The sequence below is a fragment of the Mixophyes fleayi genome, chromosome 5, assembly GCF_038048845.1.
Source record: "Mixophyes fleayi isolate aMixFle1 chromosome 5, aMixFle1.hap1, whole genome shotgun sequence".
NCBI classification, from domain to species: domain Eukaryota; kingdom Metazoa; phylum Chordata; class Amphibia; order Anura; family Limnodynastidae; genus Mixophyes; species Mixophyes fleayi.
In genome coordinates this window covers 183,918,131-183,943,638 of record NC_134406.1, presented here as the reverse complement: position 1 = coordinate 183,943,638, position 25,508 = coordinate 183,918,131, and the positions used below count along the sequence as shown (strand labels likewise).

The 25,508-nt window shown below is 38.9% G+C and overlaps 1 protein-coding gene across 1 annotated transcript in view; it reads right to left on the bottom strand.

Annotated features, from left to right (window-relative positions):
- Positions 1-25,508, bottom strand: part of CDKAL1 (CDKAL1 threonylcarbamoyladenosine tRNA methylthiotransferase) — a 731,528-nt gene that overhangs the window by 268,693 nt on the left and 437,327 nt on the right. The window contains exon 10 of the mRNA XM_075213134.1: positions 23,184-23,350. Within this exon, the coding sequence (XP_075069235.1) occupies positions 23,184-23,350 (167 nt within the window). The remainder of the gene's footprint in view (positions 1-23,183; positions 23,351-25,508) is intronic.

Genomic DNA, 25,508 nt, shown 5'->3' with positions numbered 1-25,508 from the left:
CGGGGAGGCCGCCTACGTCATCATCCCGCGCGTCTGGTTGCCTAGCAACCAGACGCGGAAGTCTCCGCCGCCCGGCGCGGCCATCTGAGCATGCGCGTCCCGTTGCTGGGCAACAGGACGCTATTGGATAGCGCAGCAGCGCTAATTAGCTGCCGCCCATTACACTTGATTGGCCCCCTGGGCTTCATAGGCACTTCCTGCCCTGACGCCTGTGCCAGAGTATCAGGTCTTCCTGCCTCCAGCGTATTGTGTGTGTACCAGTATCCTACTTTGTTCCTGACTATTCCTGTGCTGCCTGTGACCTTTTGACCCGGACCGTCTGACCACCCCTATTGGATTCTCCCTTTGTACTGCGCTACCTGAACGTTTCCGACCCGGCTTGTCTCACCATTCTTCTGGATATCCTTGTGTACCGTGTACTACCAGAACTTTACTGACCCGGCCTGTCTGACACCTCCTTGTATCTTGCTGTTGACTCGTGGAAGGACTGCGACCTGCGTGTCCCTGCAGCGAAGTCCATACTTCCTTGCGGGGGTTCCTGGTAAATACCAGGGGCACGTTAGACTCCGCACCTTCCTCCGAGTTGCGCCAACAATAGCAGGTACGCATATAGTTGTGACACTGGCGATCCGGCTCCCTCCCTGGTCCCCTCTTCCATGCTGTGCTCGAAGGAGCATGAGAACAGAGAGACTCAGCGCGGAAAAAAGAAGAGAAGGGGATCGGACTTAAGGTAAGTTAAGGGGGCCCATATATATATATATATATATATATATATATATATATATATATATATATATATATATATATATATATATATATATATATATATATATTTAGGGGCCCCGGTGCACTGCATTGCCCGGGGGCCCATAATGTAGTTAAGGTGGCCCTGTGCAGATGTTCCTGTACCCAAAGTTATAGTAAGGGACTATTTGAACTTGAAGATACCAAAATGTCTGCTCGTTCTAACTCTTCTCTTGCCCTTTACAGTGATAAAATAAACAGGAATGTCAGACTGAGCTGTGTCACCACATGATGAATGCTGTCTGAACACCATTTGCAGTAGAAAAGCACACCCACATCACAGACACAAGAAAATGGTATATGCTCGGTTAATCTCTCCATCCAGAGAGGGGAGGTGAATCGCAGGTGCAGGGGTAGGGGGTTCCGTGAATGGCATAATTTTGGCCCAGCCTCCCTTTACTACGAAGTGGGGAGTATGCAGGAGAATGCCTTGCTCTCTCAGGTTTCCCAAATACCTACCCTGAATTCGGGAGTCTAACAAAAAAAAAAGGGTCTTGTCCTACCGTCCTATGCACAGTCATCATCATTTATTTATATAGCACCACTAATTTCGCAGTGCTGTACAAGAGCTCACTCACATCAGTCCTTATCCCATTGGAGCTTATTTTTTTTTGGGCGTGTGGGAGGTTACCGGAGCACCCGGAGGAATCCCACGCAAACACGGGGAGAACATACAAACTCCACACAGATAAGGCCATGGTCGGAAATTGAACTCATGGCCCCAGTGCTATGAGACATAATGAATACACCTTAAAACTACAGATAATATACAACAAGCAATGGTTATGTTACCCACGACACATATTACCATTCTAAGTAGATGTACAGAGGCCTATGTATATTCTATACCTCAAGAAAATGTATTGCATTATTAGACAGCACAATACAAATTAAGTGCATGCTATCACTTGGATGTAGGTCAAAGTGTCATAACACAATCTCATGCCTGCAACTTAATCAAGGTGAAGAGCAAGTTCTGTTAATAAACTTTCGCTGTATGCTACAGAGGTCCTGCATTAATTAACTTAGTGCCACTTACACAATTATGTTCTAACACCCCAGTGATGATTATCAGAAATGTGTGATTATTAGAAATGTGCTAGTAACCAAAAACAAATAAATGACCACCAATTAACAGTGGCATGGATTAAAAAATAAATAATAAAAAGAAAAGAAAATTGAAGCTATTATGCCAAGATAAAAAAAAAAAAAAAAAAAAAAAAAAGCCAGAACATAATTAATGGATTAATAATTTCGCTGGTGGTGGCAGATAACACCAGAGAACTCTTCACATACTGACTGGAATACAACCGCACAAAATGTAAATATTATTTTCATTTGTTCTAATGACCGTTTTTCATTTATATAGTAACGGTTAGGTCACAAACCCACTGGATTGTGTGGTTTTTTACGCAAGTAAATCTGTACAAGTAATGTTCTCTGTTTTTATTATTTATATTACTACTACATAGCTGATTAGTGCCTGAGGAACTTCTCTCTGACCACTATATTAATAGCTTGGTTGTCGATTTAGAACTTGTACAATATTGTGCTAATATCTCCTTCACAAGAAATACCCTTAAAAAAAATCTACGTTTTCTAAACTAAAACGAAAATACTATCAGCTTTGTTATGTGAAACGAAGTTAGAAAGGTTGAAAACAAAAAGAATGGTTTACAAAAACATGCTGGTATATCGATCTATTTTTATCTATCTTAAAAAGAAGTCCATAATAACAATAATGGGTAACAGGTCAAATAAATTGCACATGTCCTTCATCCAAGTAAAACCTGGACATCAGCACTCCAGACAGAGTAAAATCCAAATCAGTACTGTACCATTGTAACATCCATAGCAGCAAGTCAATTAAGACAAATTAGCAGCATTTCAATAGTATACTCATATTGAGATGGAAAAGATGGACCATAGCTCATGAGAGTTCAAAAATGTACCCAACGGACGATTCGGTGCACCTGTAGCACCTTTCTCAAGGCTTGCTATGGAGGGGTGCCACAGGGAGCACCAAAACGACCGTAACATACATTTTTGACATACACTATCATGAGCTTTGTTCCATCTTTTCCATCTCATAGATTGTAAGCCTGCGAGAAGGGTCTTCTCCAGTGGTAGTCTTTACCCCAATGACTGAAAACTCGACAACAGCAATAGACTGGAGATGTATTTCTGGACAGAGTGGTAATACTGACAGTATGGAAGAGAGACCTCAAACAGGTCGAATGAAGAAGCAGGCAGCTGGCGATGACGTCACTTTCAAGGTGCACACGCTGTTAACCTGGTAATTTAAGGACGTGCCTCCTCTACAATGTTGTTTAAAAAGCCTAGTATATTGTAAATGTGGCGCCTCTTTAAATTACCAGGTTAACAGCAGGAAACAGCGTGTGCAACTTGTAAGTGACGTCTTCGCTCATAGGTACCCAACCTGCCTTATCACCTCTTTTTATATTACCCAGTATTGTCTATTACGATGCCTGTCCCAATTGTAAAGCGCTACAGAAATTGATGTCGCTATATGAATAAGTGTTGATGATGATCTTAAGCTGAGTATTTTCAGGCACCGTCCCCGCAGTCTTCTCTCTGTTCGGGGATGGCCGCCTGTCTGTTCTGGCCGGGGGCGTCTCGTTGCTTAGCAATGATACACAACTTTCCAGCTGGCTTTTCTCTGCTGTACGCATGCGCACCATCATTCCCCTTGAGTCCCCTAGCTAGGCATTGGGACGCTCTGGATCAGCTGTCAGTGATGTCACTGACAAGGGGTGGGGGGTGCAATAAGCCTCTGCCTGCCACTAATTAAACCTGCTCCGGCAAAAATAAGGTGCCGGAGCTCCTCTACTCCGATGCTCTCCTTGCGTTTTTGGCTCTATCTGGTTTTGACCCGGCTTCCTGTACTACTCCTCCTGGATTCTGTTCCTTTTCCCACTCGTTACTGGTTTCGACCCCGCATTGTTTGACCTTGCTTTTGGATTCCGATTTGGCTCCATTCTGCTCCTTGGTTTGACCCTGGCCCATGTGCCTATCCCCTGGTTCTGATTTTGTACTGCATCCTTGTATTGACCCAGGTTTGTCTGACTACTTTCGTATTTCACCAAACACTTCACCATCAAATGTCTTGGAGAACCGCGACATGTGCGTCCCTAACAGCTAAGACCAAACCTCCTTGTGGGAATCCCTGGAGAAGACCAGGGGCAAGTTAGATTCCGACCTCCAAGTTCAGTAGTGCTAACTCCGGCAAGTGTACTCCTTTCTTTATCCGATTGTGACAAGTATACTATTGAAACACTGCTATGATGGATCAGTACCGATTTGAATTTTGCCTGCACTAAAAAAATGTGTGTGGAGTGCTAGTTTCCAGGTTTTACGTGGATGAAATATATGTATATATACTGTGCATGTAGCGTTTGAAATCAGACACAGCAACTTTGAGACAAATAAAGTTTGCTACAATAAAAGATATTTGCATTGTTGTAAAATTTATATAACAGGATTAGACATGCTTAAATTTGCTTAAAGAAATTAATATGTGCTTATTTTATTACGTTATAATACGAAATGTTGTTTGTTGTCCACAATTTATCTTAAAGCACTATAGTTACATTGAAAGCATTCCATTCAATAGCCCAGCGTATCACATCTGCACACACTCAGGGTGACCCACTGGGCAGCTGGTTGGTTAAAGCTTCAGTTTCATACTTTGCACCCACAAAGCAATAAACAAAAAATCTAAAGCACCTAGCCAGGACACTTTCAGAGTAGCATACTGCATAGCAAGAATTGCCACAAACACAAATAAAATGAAAACATATTACTTCTGGTTGTCCATTACATATATCTCCTTTTTCATTCTTCCTAAGACATGAAAGCCATTTATCCGTTTTACAATAGTCCGTTTACCGGTTGGTAAGCAGCAGTGAACTAAGCATAAGGATCAATGAACACAACACCAAATGGGTACAAAGGATTTTTAAAATATAGCGAAAGTCATTACTTTTTAACAGTTTATGATCAGTTATTCTTATTTCTAACAAAACTGGAGCAAAGACTGCCTATATTATGCATATGGACCAATAGTCAGTGTTCTAAAGAGGAATAAACTGTACTAGTGTATGCCAGCCCACACACATCTAACATATTTGTCTTCTCTATGCGTGTCCTAAGCTTGATGTTTGCATGGCACATAATACTGAGCAAAAAAAACTGCCGTCTTCTTTGACCCTCCTTTACTGCTCCCTGGGTGTCACAAATCTTGTTAACTGCTAGCCTAAAGAGCAGACACAATTTCCAAATTGTGTTAGTGTGCTATATCAGCAGGTCATGTAGAGATACTCAAAACAAGTAGGAGATACAATAGATGTGCATTAATATGAACATATGAATTTGGTATACACTTTCACCATGATCAATTTAATCAGACATTGGGAGGAATTCAAATGGCAGTGATGTGGCGCGGACATCACGCCGCACACATTGCCGGCAATTCCGTGCAAGGAAAAATGAGCAGAGATTTTACAGAAATAAAGTTTACAAAGTGTCTCACAGACATTCTGGATCTGCTTTGCGACTAAATGATCCCCCCCCCTCCCCTAGTTTACATTTTTTTCACATTACCCAGTACAATAATTTGGGCTGAAAGAGATGGACAAAACTGGGAGTATACCATGTCCTCCAAGGTGAAATGGCTCATAATGGAAGGAATGGAATGCTGTACATGAATAATATGTTTTGAACAGAATGTTTCTGGCTCAATTTCCATGCAACAAAGTTGCAGAATACAAACATGCAGAGTTTGCAATAACACTGCACACATTAGACATTCACCACTGGAACCTGTACAACGCCGCCATTCCTACTTATCATAAAGACAAGTGAGAGTCCAGTATTCGAACACTTGAGGAAGGTAAATAACATGCTATAACACCCTATTGTTAAACAAGTTATATTATTTTGTTTGTTAAGAAAAAACATTTAAAAACAATATTTTATGAAACTTAAGCTCTATATGTGCACAGCTATAGCTTAAAATTTTATAGAGCCTAGTCAAAATCGAAACCCAGGATGGAGCCATGAGAGAGTTTACTGGCAGGTGTGCACCCTTAAATGGCCTACACATAGAGATACCACAAGTGTTACTCTGCATGACACTGTCCACACAAACATGGAACAGATGTTTGGAAAGCATTTCTCCTTCAAAAACCAGACAGTAATCTGATAGGCTTGAATCTTTTGAGCCCACAGACACTGAAGTATTAATGGAAACTTTTACTTCAATGTTTAACTGTAAACAGGAATCCCCAGCACAGCGGTCACATCAGGCCTCACCTTTCCTGAAACTAAAAATGAGACTAATCATTAGTGCTCATTTATCTCTCTTACATAAGCACATGGCCATATTAACATGTCTCACACTGCCCAACCATGTGTCGTCAATGCAATCCAACACGCTGAAACAATTGCATATTTATGATCGAGTGTAAAAAAAAAAAGCACAAGCACACAATTGGATTTGCCAGAACTGGCAAGTTTGAACACCTACTTCCAAACTATAAATATAATTATCAGTTTCCTAATTAAGATTCAAAATAGAATATCCATCACATGTTAAACATAAAAAATAGATACAATATAGTAAAAACAGAACCACTAGGCAACCAGTGCTAAGAGTAAAAAAAAATTACTAATTTTACTATTTTCTAGAAAGTCCAAAATTATCATACATTCCACCTCAAACGAGATGGTGTATTTTGTTTTTGGAGTTGCAACAGCATTAATACAGATTATTAAATAAGCATATTGATATTTGAAAAACACAAGCGTAAATATCACATACATATTATATACAATATATATCTATAGCCATAGATATATATATCCATATATACAACTATCTCTCTCTCTATAGATCTATCTCTCTCTCATATATATATATATATATATATATATATATATATATACACATATATATACACACCGTATTTCCCCATGTATATGACGCTCCACTGTATAAGACGCACCTTTATAAATCATGTGAAAAAATTGAGGATAAACATTATCCTCAATTTTTTCATAGAGTAATTATACAGCATATACAGAGAGGAGAGACGGAGTTCTAACGCTATTGTCAATTCTGTCTTACCCTGTCAGATGCTTCCTCTGTCCAGTAAAGTCTTCTTTCTTCTGTCCATTCGGATCCCAATGCTGCAAAGTCGCTTACTGTCCTCTTCGCGATGACTGGATGTCCAATCAGGACTTTGACAAGGTCCTGATTGGAAAAACACCAAATGCAGAAACCGGAAGTTTCACACACCACATCCGGTCATCGCGAAGAGGACCTTAAGCGACTTTCCAGCATCAAGATCAGAACGGACAGAAGAAAGAAGACTTTACCGGACAGACGAAGCATCTGACAGGGTAAGCGTTACTACCCCTTTATAAGACGCACCCAGTTTTTAGACCCAAAATTTTTGGGGAAAAGGTGCGTCTTATACATGGGGAAATACGGTATATATATATATATATATATATATATATATATATATATATATATATATATATATATATATATATATATACACACACACACACACACACACACACACACAGAGGGAGGTATTTAAAATTTATAAAACACTGACATATGCTCTGTAGTGCAGAGTGGACCCTGTATGAATGCTCTAACAAGCTCAAAAATATATATGTATCTTAATTATAATGGGACTATTTTATGTTTTTTTAATTGTAAAAAAGCCTCCAGTTAGCCTAGATATCTAGGAATGATCGCAACAGTGGTATTGCAGACCTAAGTGAAGGGAGGTGGTGCGCAGCAGAACCCAAGGTAGGGAAACAAGAGGACTGAGCCAGGCAGAGACCCAGAGGAAGAGACATTGACTGCTGCCATGCTACAATAGGCTTTTATTGGGGAAGGATTTCACAACAATTAGACACAATACAGTGGTGAAGACAACTCTAAAAAAAAAAACTTACTTAAGTGACTATAAAAAGATATGTAGTATTTTTAAATAACAAAATAAATACATTTAACAAAATCAATACAATATGAACATCACTCTATAAACAATCAAAAATAAATGAATTTCTTAGATGATCACGAACAATGCAAACTATAATGTTAGGTACATTTCTAGTGGTACAGTCACTGTCTTACCAATCTAAACCTTCAGTATTGAGGTTACAGTACTCTTATTTGACCTTTAAAGTCCTCCAAAGTGTGTATTCTAGTAATCTACAATTCCTGGGCATCACAGTTCTGAACCCTCACTTTTGAGTCAAGTTTCTACCCATATGAGTAAAACTGCACCACATAGTCATCACTTGGCTACTATGTGTATTTTCACCTGACCAATTGTATATGTACAATTCTTCAGCAAGTGTAATCTACAAGTCTTTGAGTGTTGTCACTTATTCCTCTAGGAGGTATATGTGTTTCCTCTTCTTGAGGTACAGGATCAGTCTCAGGTTACACCTTATTCCTGTTGTATCTCTACAGATGTTGTCTTGACGTCTCACAGACACTTGTCAGTTCTCCTTATTTCTATCTTGCTAATCTTGTTAGCTCTTATTCCTTTTTTCCGACTGAATCCTGTAAGCTCTTTTTCTCTGTAGCAGATTCCTGCCAGGTCTCTCTATCTTTAATTGCCAGTCTCTGACAATGGCAGATTAAGACACTGCTCTGACTGATTACTGACCAGCTCCATCCACCAGTGCCCTACTGAGTATGACACTAAACAGAGTAACTGTGTAACCGCACAGTACTCCGCTGCACCTCACGGCTGGGAATCAGGCAAAGGATGCTGCCTGAACTCTCTGACCACTTCCTTTCAGCTGCCAGGGACGTAGCGTGGCAGCAAGCAGTCCGCTCTTGCAAGGGGTGGTGACCACCACTACTCTGATGACTGGACAGCTCCATCCGTCAGTGTCCTACTGAGTATAACACTAATCCCCCCCCCCACCTCTCTGTTGATAATCAGTGTGGAAGCTCACACAATAATGTTTCAAACTACACAACTTTATGGCAAACAATTTCTAAAGTGAACGCCTGCAATGTCTGGCATATCAACATCAAATACTGTTAAGTTATTTAACATTCCTAAGAAGTTTCTTATCTTTTTTTCATTCTAAAGCTAGGTACACAATACAGAAATTTCCACCAACTTTTTATGTGAAGCGATTTTACATGCGATCGATGGTCCGATCGCTCGGTCCATGGACTGCATACACACTAGCCTTGTTTAGGACGATAAAGGGAAGAGCGGACGTCCCTTTAGCGACTTTTTACAGCCATGTTGTCGTGAGCAATGATTGTAATTTCGTACTCACTGTTGTGGATCAGTCGGAAGTTTATACACACTACACAGCGGAAAACGAGATTGGAACGAAAATATTAAATGGTACGACCAACCAAATGAGGCGACAATCGTCCATTTGGGCAGACTTTCGACCATCATGTCACTACACACACTGACCCGACTTTTGAACGAGCGGTCGTATGTCGGCTGATTGAGCCGATTATTGGACGAAAACCGTGTAGTGTGTACCTAGCTTAAGTTATTTGTAGGGCCGTCTATGGCAACCCCTGGCCGCCACCACTGACACACTAGTGGGCTGGGTAAGTTAGGTATTCTGGGTATTGGCCAGTGCATAACCTTAGTTCCGGGGCTCACCGGCTTGTGCCAAATGCCTAAAATAAATGTGCTTCATCTCTATAAGTAGTTTGCACTGTTGAATCAGAAAATATTAAAACATGGTGACAGTTTGAATTTAATATGCAAAACTCTCTGGCACAAACACATTTTATTAATTTACTTTTATACTTTCTTATTTGAAAAAAAAAACATTTGGCAGACTGACTGGGGTAGTGCAGGTAATTAAATAAACACAATCTGGTAAAACACCGCAGCACATTGAACAAACAAAGGTGAAGCGAGGTAGTACAGATGTGTACATTAGTGTCTGTTCAGTTTTGTCAGATCCTCCAACAATTCATTAAATTCAATTTCCATCGTCTGAAAAGAGGATGTTTAACGAATGATCTCCAAAAGATTTTTTTCTTTTTTTTAAAGCAGAGGTGCCAGGGTCTAATGAAGCAGAGCAGGTTTGCTGTAGATTATGTAGATGATGCAGTAACGCACCATGAACGCTGCAGTCCATCAATCACAGAAAACAAAGGGCTGTGTGCATAGTGACCAAGTATCCAAGAATAAGCTTCTGAACACCATGAATAGAAGCAGCGAGATCCTTAATTACCATGGGTAGCAGAAAAAAAAAAAACACAAAGAGAACTCTCGTTTGGATATTAATAAATAAAAAAACATGAATAGCAGAAAGTGCAAATAGTTAGACGAGATGGAGGTTTTCCATCAGGCTGCTGATGTTATCTCTACCTAAGGTAAAAATAATATTTTACAATGTATAAAAGAAGAAATGTATGACGAAGGTAATATTCTATAAGAACCAAACCTCATCCTTTGAAGTAAGCATTTGATATTGTTCCACATAACAGATTGGTGCACAGAACATGAACAAAACATGGAAAACAGTATGTTTAATGAATGATCAACTAAACTGGATCACAGTTGTTAGTGGGGTACCACAGGGTTTAGTATTGGGAACATTCCTATTTATTATATTTATTAATGATCTTGTATATGGCCTAGAGTGTAAAATGTCCATATTTCAGATTCATATAAAACTATGTAGGGGTTATCAACCCATAATATTTTAGTATGTCACTAGAGAAGGATTTAGAGAAGTTGGACCTTTGTACCATTTGCAGGCATTGCATATAGTGCCGCTGCCCCCCACTGTCTATTCGAACATCAGCATCTGTTTTCTCTGCACTATGAACTACAGTTTGAAATTCCATTCCCTTGAACACAAACGAGACATCCCCCTTCCCATCAACTCCACGTTTCCACCAATGACAACTCCAGAAAGCAACTTTAGCATTATTTTGGTTACTAGGATGCCTAGGATGAACTTCCTATAGTGAATGCCAGCCAATTAACATTATTTAGTTTAAAGTAAATACCAACTGGCTGGAGTTCACTACAGGAATTATAACTGTATAACTGTAACCAATGATTGCAAATTTTGCTTCTTAACATCTACCAGCTTTGTATTTTTCCTCCCAGTCATGGAGCTTCCAGCAAGATAAAGCTGTCTCAATGAGTGACTGTATGACCCAGTAACAAAATGTAAGCTGGCATGTCTGCTGAGGATATATAACAATCTGGGGTGAGGTTATGTTAAAGATTAGTGGGAAAGAATCACTTATTGTTAGGGTTGAGACTTATCTCCTATAGGTAGAGATGCAACCTGGCCGGTAAAAAAAGTATATATTAATAGGGCAGAAAAATAACAGCTGTTTTACCCCCAAAAATAGGGTAACCATACTTGATATAGAGTTGGTACAGTACTCCTTTGAAAGCAGGATTAGTTTGTCTGTATTTATTCAGAAATGGCTACTTATACCATAAAGTAGTGGTTCCCAAACTGTGCGCCTAGGCCCCCTAGGATGCATTGGAGATCTCACAGGGGTGCCTCGGCCAGGGCGAGTGGTAAGCAAAGGCGGGGGACTACGTTGTAATTAATTTGGCTTAGGGATGCCTTGAAAATTTTTTGGAGACCCTGAGGGTGCCTTGAACTGAAAAAGTTTGGAATCCACTGCCATAGAGCATGTAATAACCCCACTCAGCAAACATGATTGCTGCGGGAAGCAATACCTTAAGTGTGAGACACTTGAGTGAGACTTTCTGTAAAGGTTTAAAGGGATTAGACATTAAGGAGTTAAGGACAAGATTGAGATTACAAGGTGCAACAAAGGATTAATAGAAGGACAATTTGCCTTGGATGCCTGGAGAAGAAAAAAAAAATAAATAATTTGATATTTAGATGCCCATGTAGGGTCCAGAAAAACATTGATTGTAGATATACTCTCACCCAACTAGGCCCTTGCTGAAACTAATGTAAAGGAAATACAGAATAATTGGAAAGACAGAAGTAGGATCCTCCGATTTGGAATCCAAACACTATAAAAAACAAACAAAAAAAAAAACACTAGTACTTCAGTCAATTTGTCATAGATTCCTTTGTGCCTTAACTGAGAACTCTCAATCTCTAGGTCATTAAAAAAAGTTGACTTCTGGATTTGGATTCAAAGCTGGTTCCTAGTGCACCAGAATGCATCTCTGTGTCCGAATCAAAGGTTATTCTTGGAATAGTTCCCAAGATATTGCAAACCATGGACGTCCAGCTTTGATGTTCCGAAATGTCGATGTTAAATTAATTTGCGGATGTCTACATTTTTGGACACAAATATGAATAACTTTTTTTGTGCAATGACAAATCTCCTGGATGGATCTGAGATCTGCTGACATAATCTGCTATGCTGTTGTCTTTATCAGGTTGTTTTCTGCCCTCAGCTCCAGAATGTTTGTGTACAGCTACTTTTTGCTCTATAGTCATGTGAGCTGCACCAGCTGAAGGTTCCTCATATGCCACCTTTCCTTCGAGAACTGGAGAATGACTCCTCTTTTCTAAAGAGCAGCCATGAGAACTGCTAGCACTTTGATGAAGGTCCTTGGAGATGTAGACAGCATCAATTGAAGATAAGCATCTGATATGTTTTTTTAAATTAAGTCTTGCGTCTTTATTGTTGTAAGAATAGACTTCCCCAGATCTATACATTCTTGAGTGGTAAGGGCCTACACCTCTGCAAAATTTGAAAATTTATCAATCACAGAATTTAGGGAGGTTGAGCTGGGGAAGAGTTATTGAGATGGCTTCAGTCCAGGCCTCTATTTCTTACTCATTAAAGGATGGAAATGTTGTTTAGAAGTACTGGTACCAAACTACTATATTATTCTGCTTCCTGGGCTAATAACACCATGCTTTCTTGATGTGCTGGTGAGAAGAGGAGATGGCAAAACCTAATTAGCGACAACAAATGAAACCATGTTTTTGGCAGAAAGGGTATTCGTGTCTAGTAAAGTTTCACATAAAAAGACAACTCCTCTACTCATGGATGTCAATGTTTTTGCATAGAATCTGTCACTTTTCTCTTGTACATCTTTCTGTAGGGTAACAACCCATACTCTGCATGTACTGGAGACAGACACTGCAGTCACCCCAGATTGGAAAATTGGTAAATCTGAAGAAGTCTCTTGAAGCAGCCATCCAATTTCCTCTAATGTAATAGTGGTCCAGGCTGAAAGACTTGCTACAATAACATAAATTTTAGGAACTGAACACCACCTTAAAGGGTGCATGCAATCAAGTCCCATTCCTTATTAATGAGATTTATTATAAATCTGTGCACTTAGAACACACTGCCTTTATGTTTATAAACCTCAAAAGGGAATCTTTGAGAGATGTAGGAGCTGAGGTATCATCAAAGCTCAAGGATAGATTAATATGTTTGAGGACAAAAGGGTGTCCATCATTCCCCTCATCATTCCGGAAATAAATTTCACAAAACTGTTTAGGAGGTTAAGCAGGGGCCCTTTTGCCCTGATGAACAGTCTACATAGAATGCATCCATCACAATACTCAGACAAAGGTTTGTCATATGCTCCACAAACATAGTGATGACACATGCGGATTCTCTTTCCTTGCAGGCTTTGAAATAGTACTGAGTAAGAAGAGTTAACTGATAAACAAATAAAAAAAATGAGGAAAGCAGCCCTAAGTAAGGGGCTTACCTGGAATGGCTGCTTTTTAGCATTATAGGGGTGAGTTTAGGCTTCAAAAGAGCAGAACGTTCCACAGACTGTACTCTAAAAGAGTGCAGGACACAGAGCAGTTCCAAGGTTTCTCTCCATGCTGTTTTAGACCTCAGGCTGGCCTATGACCACTGGACCAGTGAGATAACGTCTATGACTTCTGAATGAGAAATTATGTCACACTCTTGAGGAGGAGGCCCAGAGAAGTGTCATCCCTGCCCTTGCTTGCACTCCCAGAGGGATCTTCTTGAACCACAAAAGAAAAGCTAAGACCCCAATAGAGAACACACAATACACTACTACAGTACACTATACTTACATACTGCTTAATCGGCTAAGAGACGAGAGAGAAAAAGGCTTATGTATTTTTCTTTATTTACTCTTTTGGAAGTGTCTGGATATCTGAAGACAATGAGGAGCATACTAAAGGTGGGGGTCCAGATAAAAAAATTTAAGCTTATTATGTTGTATATGATTTTTTTCATTTGTATTTAATTAGCGCAAGGATAGTGAAAACCTGTCATTTCTGCCTTTTCAATGTCCCAAGAAAATCTACTCGTCAGCCACCTACTGCAGTTTTTAGTACAAAGAAAGTGACCAATATAAAATCAATAACTAAATAAAATCATATTGTAGATTTTTGTGTGGTATGGTATAGAATATAGCTACAGTTAAGGAGTACTTCAACATAAAAACTTGGATAATATACTGGTTAACAACTTTATCAGGTGACATAACCTTATCACCAATTGACCCATTGTGGTGTGGATAGGCTCATGTACAAACCTGCCTTCAAATTTGTCTGTTAAAAGTCAGTAAAATATTGTTATAGATATTAAAAACTATTTCTAGCTAATTCTTATATTGTTGTACTAAAATATATTTCACATATGTCCATGGCATACATTTAACTTTTTCCTTTGAGACTTTCCACTATTAGTCCCAAATTGCCCTGGTTCAAATCGGGACAAAATACTTAATTACCGGTATCCCATCTCTGCTTTAACATCACAAAAAGTCTGCTCTATCTGTGTAGTCCATCTTATTTGCATACAAGTGGCAAAGGAGGTTAGGAGAACTAATAAAACAGGATATACTTTACACATAATAACACCATGTAATTCGTTTAAAAAATATTATGTTGAAATACCAAAAACATGGCAGCAAATATATTTCAATTCATGGACTGCAGCTTGTAAAACTTTTTTTTCTCGACATATACAATGAGTAAATAAAATACAGTAGATGAAAATACTTATAACCATATAAGAAAAAGCTAGCTTACCATAAATGTTATATGTCAGAGAGGCCTTTTATACATGGATTCCACATGTGATAATAAAATACAAATGACAAAAGAAAGAAGAAATGGTTTGTACAGGTGGGCGAACACAGCATGGTACTTACATTGGGGATCAGTGATCACTTGAAAGAAAGGTGACAACACTACACATGTTAATTAATAGTGAACACTGAATGGACAATGAACACAAGACTGAACATGCTACATTCATGGCCCTTCCAGTGTTCGCAATTAGTCCTTGTGTTTAAAGTACATGCATCTATCATACACCCCCTACTGTCAGCTTTGTTTGCTGGGTTCCCTATGCTTTGGCAGAATGCTGCATGGAAAACATGCATGTATGTATCAGCACTAATGGACACATTATATAGGGAAAACTATTTGCTGTCGTTTGATTAACAACAAATGTTGAAGCCACAATCTAAACAGATGGTGTACAGAGTTTTGTCCAATTGCAGGCTCACACTACAAGTTGGTAATGTCGTTTTTCAAGCGAACTTCAATAGACCAAAAAAATAGAAATAAAACTACATATGTAGCCCTTCTAATACTAAGTCTAGGCAATAGTAGCTGTATGTTAATGTTTGTTCTAGTGATATCTGTGGTAAAGATACCACTGATTCAAAACCAAAAGTGGGTTTGAAAATGGGGTGTTGTACAGTGCAGTAAGAGCATGCATGAAACTTTCTAAATTACACCCCATTCATACTGCACCAAAATCCCGGGTTTTTGCCGGGGCGAGCTCAAACGACCCGGGTCTTGGTGCAGTATGAATGGTACAAGTCAAAAATCCCGGGTCTAAAAACCCGGGTCTTCAACCCAGGATTTATCGAGGGGTAATTCCCGGGTCGGACCCGGGTTGCCTGCACTATGAATGGTGCAACCCGGGTTTTTCAACCCGGGTTGCACAGAAAACAAGCTGATTGGCTGTCTGCCTGTCTCTGGAGGATGATGTCATCGGTGGGAGCCCGTGGAAGAAAAAAAACAACAGTCACCTTTTAATGACATCACCATTTTTCAGCCAATGAAAACTGCTCTGGTGATGACTCCCACAAATTGCCAGGGCACAGACTTGTGCACTATGAATGGGGTCAACCCGGGAAATTCCCGGGTCCGAGGTGCAGTATGAATGGTGTTTCTGAGCTGGGACGCTCCGAGCCCCGGCAAAAACCCGGCTTGAAAAACCCGGGATATTGCCGGGGCGGCAGTATGAAAGCGGTATTAATAGCTTGTAGCAACGAAGATATGTTTATTTGGAGAAAGACCTCTATATCAGCTGAATATCCTGCTACTGTATCCACTTATACAACATTTGGATATGCTCTGAAAAATATTTGCTAATTGTGCAAGTGAATCCTGCCCATGACTATTGAGTGGGTTGTCTACTTCAGTTAATAACACTTTATAAATCTTCAAAATTAATAATGCTTAAAATGAAGTGGATTGGTGGAAAATATTTACTCAGAGTGTTAGATATGGGAGTTTTCCATATATCAGTGGAAGAAGGACCTATGTCACTTTGTAATTGATGGAAAGCAGCCAAAGTGAGTCCCTGGGCGTGGTGTGAAATTATGAAGTCACCTTTCATTACCTTTTCTAATGAAACTATGAAGGATTTTTTTACTCAGAGAATAGTCTATGTATATGTTAGGGAGACGAAGTCCTAAATAGGCACCTTCTTCTGCGTGCCCAGCATCTCATAGCAAAACTTGTTAATGGTTTAAAGTCAAAATGGAAAGTCATAGCATGATATAAAAGGGAATTTAAGTAAAACTATTTTATAACAAAACACCCAGTCTCTGAATATATAAATGTTTTAATTTACAGTGCAATCATATAAGAATGTGTGAAATTATAAAATAGCATAACAAAAAGTGAAAAACAAAAGAGGTTGAAATGTACCACTATAAAATGAGTCCTAGAACCATAAAAATGTATAAACCTGCATTTATAGGAGTCCACTGATACCATACATAAGTGTAGAGGTACAGGTGGTGCTATGACTAAGCACAGCAATCCTACAGCCCCTCATCTTGTGCCACTCACTGATACCAGTTCCCATTTTGTATTGATCTTTAACACTACAAATGTCAAAGCAGAAATGCCCAATTACAAATGTTGAGGCCATGGAAGTTGTATTGACACCTATCTAGGAGTAAATAAAAATGTACATTATCCACTTGGTCTCTTATTTGGGCCTTATTTTATATACAGAATTATACAAATGTAACCAACTTAATGACCAACATAAGTGGTTAAAAAAAAAAGTCTGAATTGTACAACAAAGATTATGGGGAAATTCTTGCAACAACTGATTAACAAGGAGTGCATTAAACACACCAGAAATGCCTGTAAAATACACTTCATCCTATTTGGATATGAACATAAACTTCATCCAGTCATAAGGTGGCTCAATTAAGTTTTTGTTTTTTATTAAAAGGAAATGAAAAAGTAATTTTACAATTATTGAAATGTAACAGTTTTGATGTTTGTCAATGTATTTGTATGGATAATTTTGTTTGTTTGTATAATTGACAAAAGTGTACCCATGTCTGCTTCCCTCCACAATTTATAAAAGATGGGGGCGACACATATGTTTTGTTTGACTGTTGAAATTGTGAGGTTCTTTGTGTATTTTATAGGACAAAGTTAATTTTTGTTATTTAGTTGATTACCCCACAGAACTGTTACTATCCAACTCCTTTGTTCACACCGACGTTCTTTGTAAATCTGATTAATCAGTCACTAGACATGCGTGAATCACTCCAGATTTATTTTCCTGTGGTATCAAGCTGGATTTGGATGGGAGATTTGATCATGGTGTGGAAAAACTGATGTTGTGGAAAATTTCAGGACAATGCATTCTGCATCATTGTACATTTAAAAGTGATACCACACTTTTTTTTTTCCACAATCCCAATAAAACCAGAAACGTCACACAAAATCATAATGCTGAACATTGGAATTCTTGCTGTATAAACATTTGTAGTCTCCAAATATTCAAGGAAACATCTGGTCTGATGCAAATCATTACCCATTTCACAATGTGACTCAATGAATTATAGCGCGCACAACAGCAACATACATGCACAAGCTTAGCACATATATTTTTTAATTAGTAAATATGGAGATTATGTATTGTACTCTACTGTACTGCATGATGGTTCCCCCTAAACTCAGGTTATAAATTTAATAATAGATTTACAGGCAAATGCAATTACCTTCAATTTAAATAAGATATGTATGACATCGTTTCACTATTCATTATTTTGCACATAAGTAATCCTCACAACAATTTAAATTTGCCAAAACAATCTGCAAATATGCTACACTGCAATAACTCAAGTGAGATCTAATTAAAACGAAGAAGTGGAAATATTTTTCATTATAGAGTGACAAGCTTTACTCACATTGCTATGCAATTCACCTCCAAAATTGAGTCCATACATTACATCTCCTCACCCACCTCCTGCCAACACCCTTCACTAGCCCACCCACCTCCTAATCCTTCAATCTGTTAACTGTCGATGAGGTTTGCACCGTTCTATTCTCCTTGTCCCCCTCCACCTCATCTCCTCTGCTCCCACAATCTCAAGGCTTGCTCCCCTCACCTTGCGCACCTCCTCAACCTATCCCTCTCCTCCAGTAACCTTCTCCTCCTGCTTCAAACATACGATCATCTCCCGATATTAAATAAAATGTCCTTTGACCCTGCCACTCTCTAATCACTGCCCTAACTCCCTCTGTCCTTTTGTTTCCAAACTTGTCAATGGGGTTGTTTTTTTTAACTGGATTAAAGGAAAATAATCCAGACATAGATGGGGTGTGGAGGGGAGGGGGGGCAAGGGGGTAGGATACATATTTAGAGGTAATCAACATTCCAAAATGTCAAAATGACACATTTAGAGAATCAATGCAGTAAGATTTCAGCAGGCTGAATTAATTGCTAAGGGTCCTTTAGGGGCTGATGTTCTAAGTAATATTCAAACCAAAAGAACCACTTGATTAGCGGACAGGAATATCTGAAACCAATGGTTTCCATCTCATAGCTACGTTGCATTTTGGAAATAATTTTGGGAAGGGATGGGGGGAGCAGAGACTTCCAATGTTGGGCTTTAGCTGTCAAAGGAGTTGTTTTTTTTTTTATAGTCCTCTCAATGTCCACCCCTCTCTTGATCCACTTCAATTTTGATTTTGCTCCTTCCACTGCACCAATACCATCCTCACTAAAGTTACAAAAAACATAATCTCCGCTAAAACTAAGGAACACATGTCCCTTTTCATCCTTCTTGATCTCTCTGCTGCCTTTGATATGCTGATGACACCCTCCTTTTGCAAACTCTCCAATCTATATGCCTCCATAATACTGTCCTCTTCCGGTGTTCCTCTTACCTCACCATTCTCTCCTTTTCTGACTCCAGACATGACTCCACCTCCCCCCTCTTACCTTACCTATTGGCGTATCCCTGATCTGTTCTTCGCTCCCTACTCTTCACCCTCAACACCTCCTCCCTTGGTGACCTCACCAGCTCCTTTGGCCTCCAGCAACATCTCTATGCTGACCACACCCAAATATATCTATCTATCCTCCTCTGGCCTCTCCCTTTCCCTAAACTCACATGTGTCTGCTGCTGTTTCTCAGCCATCTCATCTAGGATGTCCTAGCACTTTCTTAAACTCAATATTTTTAAGACTGAAATCATCGTCTTCCCCTCCCCCTACTACAGGGCTCCTTCACCTCCCCCCTAGCTTTCTTTTGAAAACACTAACCTCTTCTCTGTTTTTCAAATCCTTGACTACAGCATCTAAATAACTTGATCTGCATTACCAAGTTATCTGTGTGTAATCTGTTATTAGTATTAGGTAATGTACTGTATTTTGGATTGTTGCTGCCTGTGTATTACTGGATATTTCATGTACGGTGCTGTAGACCTTTTGTGGCACCTTATAAATAAAATATAATAATAAAGATTCAGTAGTATGTTAGGTGCAAAGTGTATTTGTTGGGACAGTGATTGACAGCGTTACACACCTAACAAGCAATGTGCAGAGCTATATGTCAATACTACAGTATTAGGCAATTGGTAGATATCACATTTGCTCCCAAAAATCTTGCAACTTGCTTCAGAGAAGGGGTGGTGGTGGTTCTAACCCCATCCCCCAACCATAAACATACCTTAAAATATATACATTTCCAATACTGTTCAACCAATCTCTTAAATACTATATCCTGATCGGAACTTCCAGAAGGGGGGAAAAAGCAAATGTAATTTATTATGTTCATAAATAGATTAAATCAGATTTTTAATCTGATCATAAAATATTAGTGTTTAACATGAAAAAATAATGGTGCACATACAAAGGTAGATCTCAGATCTACTGGGTGAATGGATTTATGGTCACTGTATAAAAAAAAAGTTTTACATTTCGAGACCCCATTACATAGTGACGTTTTACAGGAAAAGCATGGAGCACATTATGCCTGTGCTGAGATCATTAGGGCAGTGATGGGGTTAAATGGCATTGGTCTGCTGGCTTACTAACGAGTGTCACTTGTGAAATATCCATGCACAGTTGGTGGAAAGGCGGATTTTGTTTTTTTGTAGAAACTGTTTATGCTCCAAGACAAACACAGGTTTAATGTGTTTAGGTGTGACGGATTCACATGACTGTGTCCCTATATTACATTTTCTCTCTCCGCAGTGACCTTTCAGGATGGGATGTTTCTAAAGGGAAAACCTACAACTGGGCTCTGTGTGGGACAGATTAACCCCAAGAAGGTCAAACACAATTGTAGGAAAATAGTTTCCACGGACTTTCCAAATGTTAGGTTAATTACCATGTTGCTCCGTTTGACCTTTTCATTACTAAACAATTCACATAGTGTCACTAATGGTAATGACAAGTCAATTTTTGTGAACTATCCAATTCTGAGTGCTTAATTAGTGCATTTATCTTTGAATAATTCTAGGCATTTAGAAATAGACATGGAACTCAACTGATGATTTCACAAGTGTATACCTAATGCACAATGTTAATGGATTGATCATAGTAAATGCAAAGATGGAAAAAGAAACCCTAGGAATTAATAATCCAATTTTCTTATTGCATATTAGAGATGTTCAAAACAAAATTTGTGTGTGCGCAGTGACCCAATAAAGCCAAGCGGTATGTTGTTTTTTCTTTTAGCTGACTCCATAAACTGGACATACATTATTTTCGTACAGTAATAGTTAAATAGCAGCTGGAAGCAGTGGGTGTCCTTGTGTATGTCACAAAGAGTCGCCAGGAAGCCTAGCATATATTAACTGCTAAGGCAATGACTATGGACGCTAAGTTATATCAAAGGATACATGATTTGATTATTACCTAGCATGTTAACAGATTGATTTTTATTTTTCATAAACAGTTTAGCAATGCACAGTATTTCATCTTTCACTTTAAGCATTGGCTGCCAGTAGTTCAGTGCCTTTCTTTCTCAGATATACTAGTGCTTTATTAGATAGCTGACAGGAAGGAGTTAAAAGCACACTTCTTAAAAGAGCAGTAACTGACACGCTGCACATGTATCACTGACCCAAAAGGCAAGGAATTAGGGACTTGTTAGATGCTAGAAGGTGTCTTACAACTTACATAAAGACCTTTAATGTGAAAGGTGTCTCATAGTGCAGAATACTTGCAGTTCTCACAGGCAGTTCACTAGTTAGCAAAGGACAGACTGATATTTTCTTGACACACTAAACCTGCTGTGGAATCAGATAATTGCAGTCGGGAGAAGAAATGTTTTTCTTCAACAAAACAGTTTAAAAGAATGTTTATTTGTCCGCATTTTATAGAAACAAATGAACTACAGGAAAGCGAGAACTTCCAAAACCATGTTTATATTGCACTATTAAGGTCAGTGATTTAGGAGGCACCAAGGTGCCCACTGTGCTGGTCAGCGGGGAAAATGGGGCATACATAAAACAGACACATACAAGGTAGACAAAGACGTGCAATTAATGGATAGGGAGAGTTTTGGATGTATTGTATAACCATAAGATACAGGATTTACCAGAAAGTAAGCAGCAGTACAATAAAGTAACCAGGGGGAGTCATATTATAAAATGATATAACTAGATACAATTAATAAATGCACTAAAGACTAAATATCTCATTAAAGAATTATTTAGGCCATTAGGCTGGGTAATAAAAGAGCCTATGTATAGTAGAGGTCCTAATAGGGTTGCTGCTGCTACAGGCTACACCATATCCTAGGATTACAAGGTATCCCTCATTTCAAGCTAGCTGCTTAAAGCTGCATTTTCAATTGTTGACAAACATGAAATTGCAGTGGACTGGGCGTAAAGCAGAAAGATCACAAAACACAATCTCTTGATTGCGGCTTGTCATTATCCCTCCAACTCACACACCATACCCTCTATAGTTTTTCGGCCTTGGGAGAGAAGCCAGAGACCCAGGAAAAATAGCAGCATTTTGCAATCCCTAGAGCTCTGGTTAGGAATATATTTTCCTAGGTGGCAGTGTGGTATTAAAATTAAAGTATAGCTGACCTACTCTTTTCCCTTAGCAGAGCCCCAGGAAAGGCACACTGAAACCCAAATTCCCTGTGAAATTGGTTCTAGCTTATTCGGCTGGTAAAAAGTGTTAACCAGCTGAATGTGTTTGCCAAACAGTGATGACCGGTTTCTGGGGGGAATTGACACAAGCAGAAAGCTTGCCTCTTCCTGTTGGGTCACAGGATAACACGGTCACACCCATTTCTGCTAGACATACTCAGTTGCTTCACACTTTTAACCAGCCAAATAAGCCAAGGCCTGTTTCACAAAACGAAGGGGCTCAGGAAAAATCTGCTTCAGCTTACTGTTCCTGGGACTTCACTAAGCTGAAGGAGCGGAGGAGTTCATGTTTATCTGGGAGTTTTTCTTTATAAAACATCTGATACATAGATGCAATGATCAAATACCATAGACGTCTCACAACACCAAGGTGGACTATTTCAATGCCCCACTGCACATGTTCACATTTAACTTCTTTGAGTAAATTTTCAACTGAACATTTGCAGAAAACAAAAGTCTCATGTGCTATATAATAAGTATTACATAAGTAACAGGTTTTTATTTTTTGAGAGGAATAGGGTTATACTGATCACTAAATGAAGTTGCAGAAGATTTTAATGCAGCGATAGAATAGCACAGGATAGGTCATCTGGAGTTGTACACATCAGTGCTTTATGCCATACAGCAACATACAGTTGCTTCTACCACCTCTAGCAGTATTATTTCACACCTATGGAAGTAGAGTATGTATGTCCATGTTCTTACCTCCAGATGCTCTAATATATAAGGGGGGTTGGTCATGCCAAGCCTCAGCATTGCGCCCTCAGGGATAACGTCAACCAGCTTCCAAAGAAGGGTTGGCAGATCCGTGCCAATGTCTCTGCCATAAGCTCCTGTGTCTTCACTGGTCAGCCAGATCTCACAGACACCCTCTGTGAATAAACCAAGGAGATAATGAGATTTCTTTTTTATTTATCATACAGCTGTTCCTTTTTAATTCAGTGTTTCACAGGGCTATTATTCAGCCACTGTGGAGTTTGCATTGTAAAGAAGGGGACTGGAAAGACGCTTCTCCCCTGGGCAGTGATGGGTTATTAAGTTCATTTTGTCATCACCATCGTGCTGTAACAATGCAGTAAGTGATTACTGTGTTCTGAGTGGAGATTTACATTGCTCATGAACAGCATATGGCATTGAAACCAGCCCATAACACACACTTTATGTGAAGACTATTGCACAATATAAAATAGATCTATTCCTTCCAGTCTTAAATCATGTTGGAAGAAATAGAATAAAATATGTATCTGTACACAGACAAATACAATACTAATCAAGAATGCCAGGCTACTATTGTTGTAGTCAAACCTGTATGGCTTTATGTTTCAATGATGTTTTCTTTTAACCCTGGAAGAACTGCTGGATAAGAATTATTTGGGTTTGGGGACAAATGTACTGTGGGTGCTGCAGGGGTTTGTTTTTGGGACTGTGGAAAATTATGAAGAAAACGTAAAAATTTTGAAAAAAAATAAATCACAATAATATTTATAAATATCAACCCACAGAGCCTATTTACAAAACACTCTCTTTCACAGAGTAGCCTCACTATCTGCAAACATTTGCCTTATATTCTATATAACATTAGCCAATTACACTTTATTCATCACTGACCATACACAGCAAGTGTAGACACTCGGCAGACATGGTTGACTAGTGTTACAGATCAGCCATCATTAACTAAATGAATAGTTCCCTTTTAGTACATATTAGCTAAAGACAGGATGAGGCACTCGTGGCAGTCAAACGTCTTACTTAGGAAGTTAGAACGTTCATTGAGGAACGACAGAAACATGGACACAATCTATAATGCTTCATACATAATCTATGATACTTAATACACCCCACCCTGACATTGCAGACCTGCCTTTCAATTCTCCCAGAGGGCAGGTCTACAAAATGGGCACATATATATCCATATACATACATATACATGTATACAGGGATAAACAGTTGGCACATGCACCAAGAACTTTGTCACAGTCCAGCAATTTTAGTGTAATCAATGCAGGGGATAAAATGTATGCTTATGCAGCACTTGCTACAGAACTGTTTATTTGCAGCACTTAACAGGTGGGGAGACTTTTTGCTTAGCCCACAAAACTGAAATGTTCTTGTGCAGACAGGTCCTGTGAGAGTCGGCAGAGAAGCGGCCTGGTGCTTGGCCCATACCCAAGTTGATGTAAAATAGGAAGGCCAAACACCTGGAGTGGCCTGTGGAGCAGAGCACCCCCCAACTCAACAGGTCACCCCACCTACAAGGTGCACATTGTCCTAAATTGAAACTCAGGCACTTCTCTAGTTTAATGGCTTTAGGTAAAGCATAATATGCCAGTTATTTCCTATATGCTATACCGCTTACTGGCATGGGTTGAATATTTAATAAAAACACTCATTCAAAAATGGCATGTTTCATTAAATTCCTTCAATGTTTTTTCAAGATAATTATGATAAAAGTAACCGAAGTTACCGATAATGATCTAAAAATAAAAAAACAATCTTTTTAACATTCACAAATATATACTTAAATAGTTTGTTTTCTTCCATAATTTATGCAGAACCTCACATAAATAAACTTGTGTTGCAGAAATTATATAAAGTACACAAACAGTAAATACTAAGAACATTTACACGTATTTCCCATTAAGAGAGTGTGAAATGCTATAGCCTTTATTAAATACTATTGTGATTGGATCACTATTAAATAACTTTTGGTATAAATTTATTTAAAGCAAATAGCGCAGGCAGCTTATGTATATAAATTGCCAATGCACTTACTTTTAATATTGTGTATATTTTGAGATAGGAAATCGTTATTTCTGAGACCAGGGTAGAAAATGTGTTTTTTCTGTTTAGCCCCTCTAGAGGAAATGCATTATGTCTGATGTATATATCTGATACAATGAGCCTTTGTTTGTCAAGCCTTTGGTGTATTGTGATGTGGGGAAGTGGCTTGTTTTGGGTTGTTTTTTTTTTTGTTCTGTGGAAATGTGTATTTGGCGACTGCCTGAAGTATTCATGCCAGTCAGACCTTTT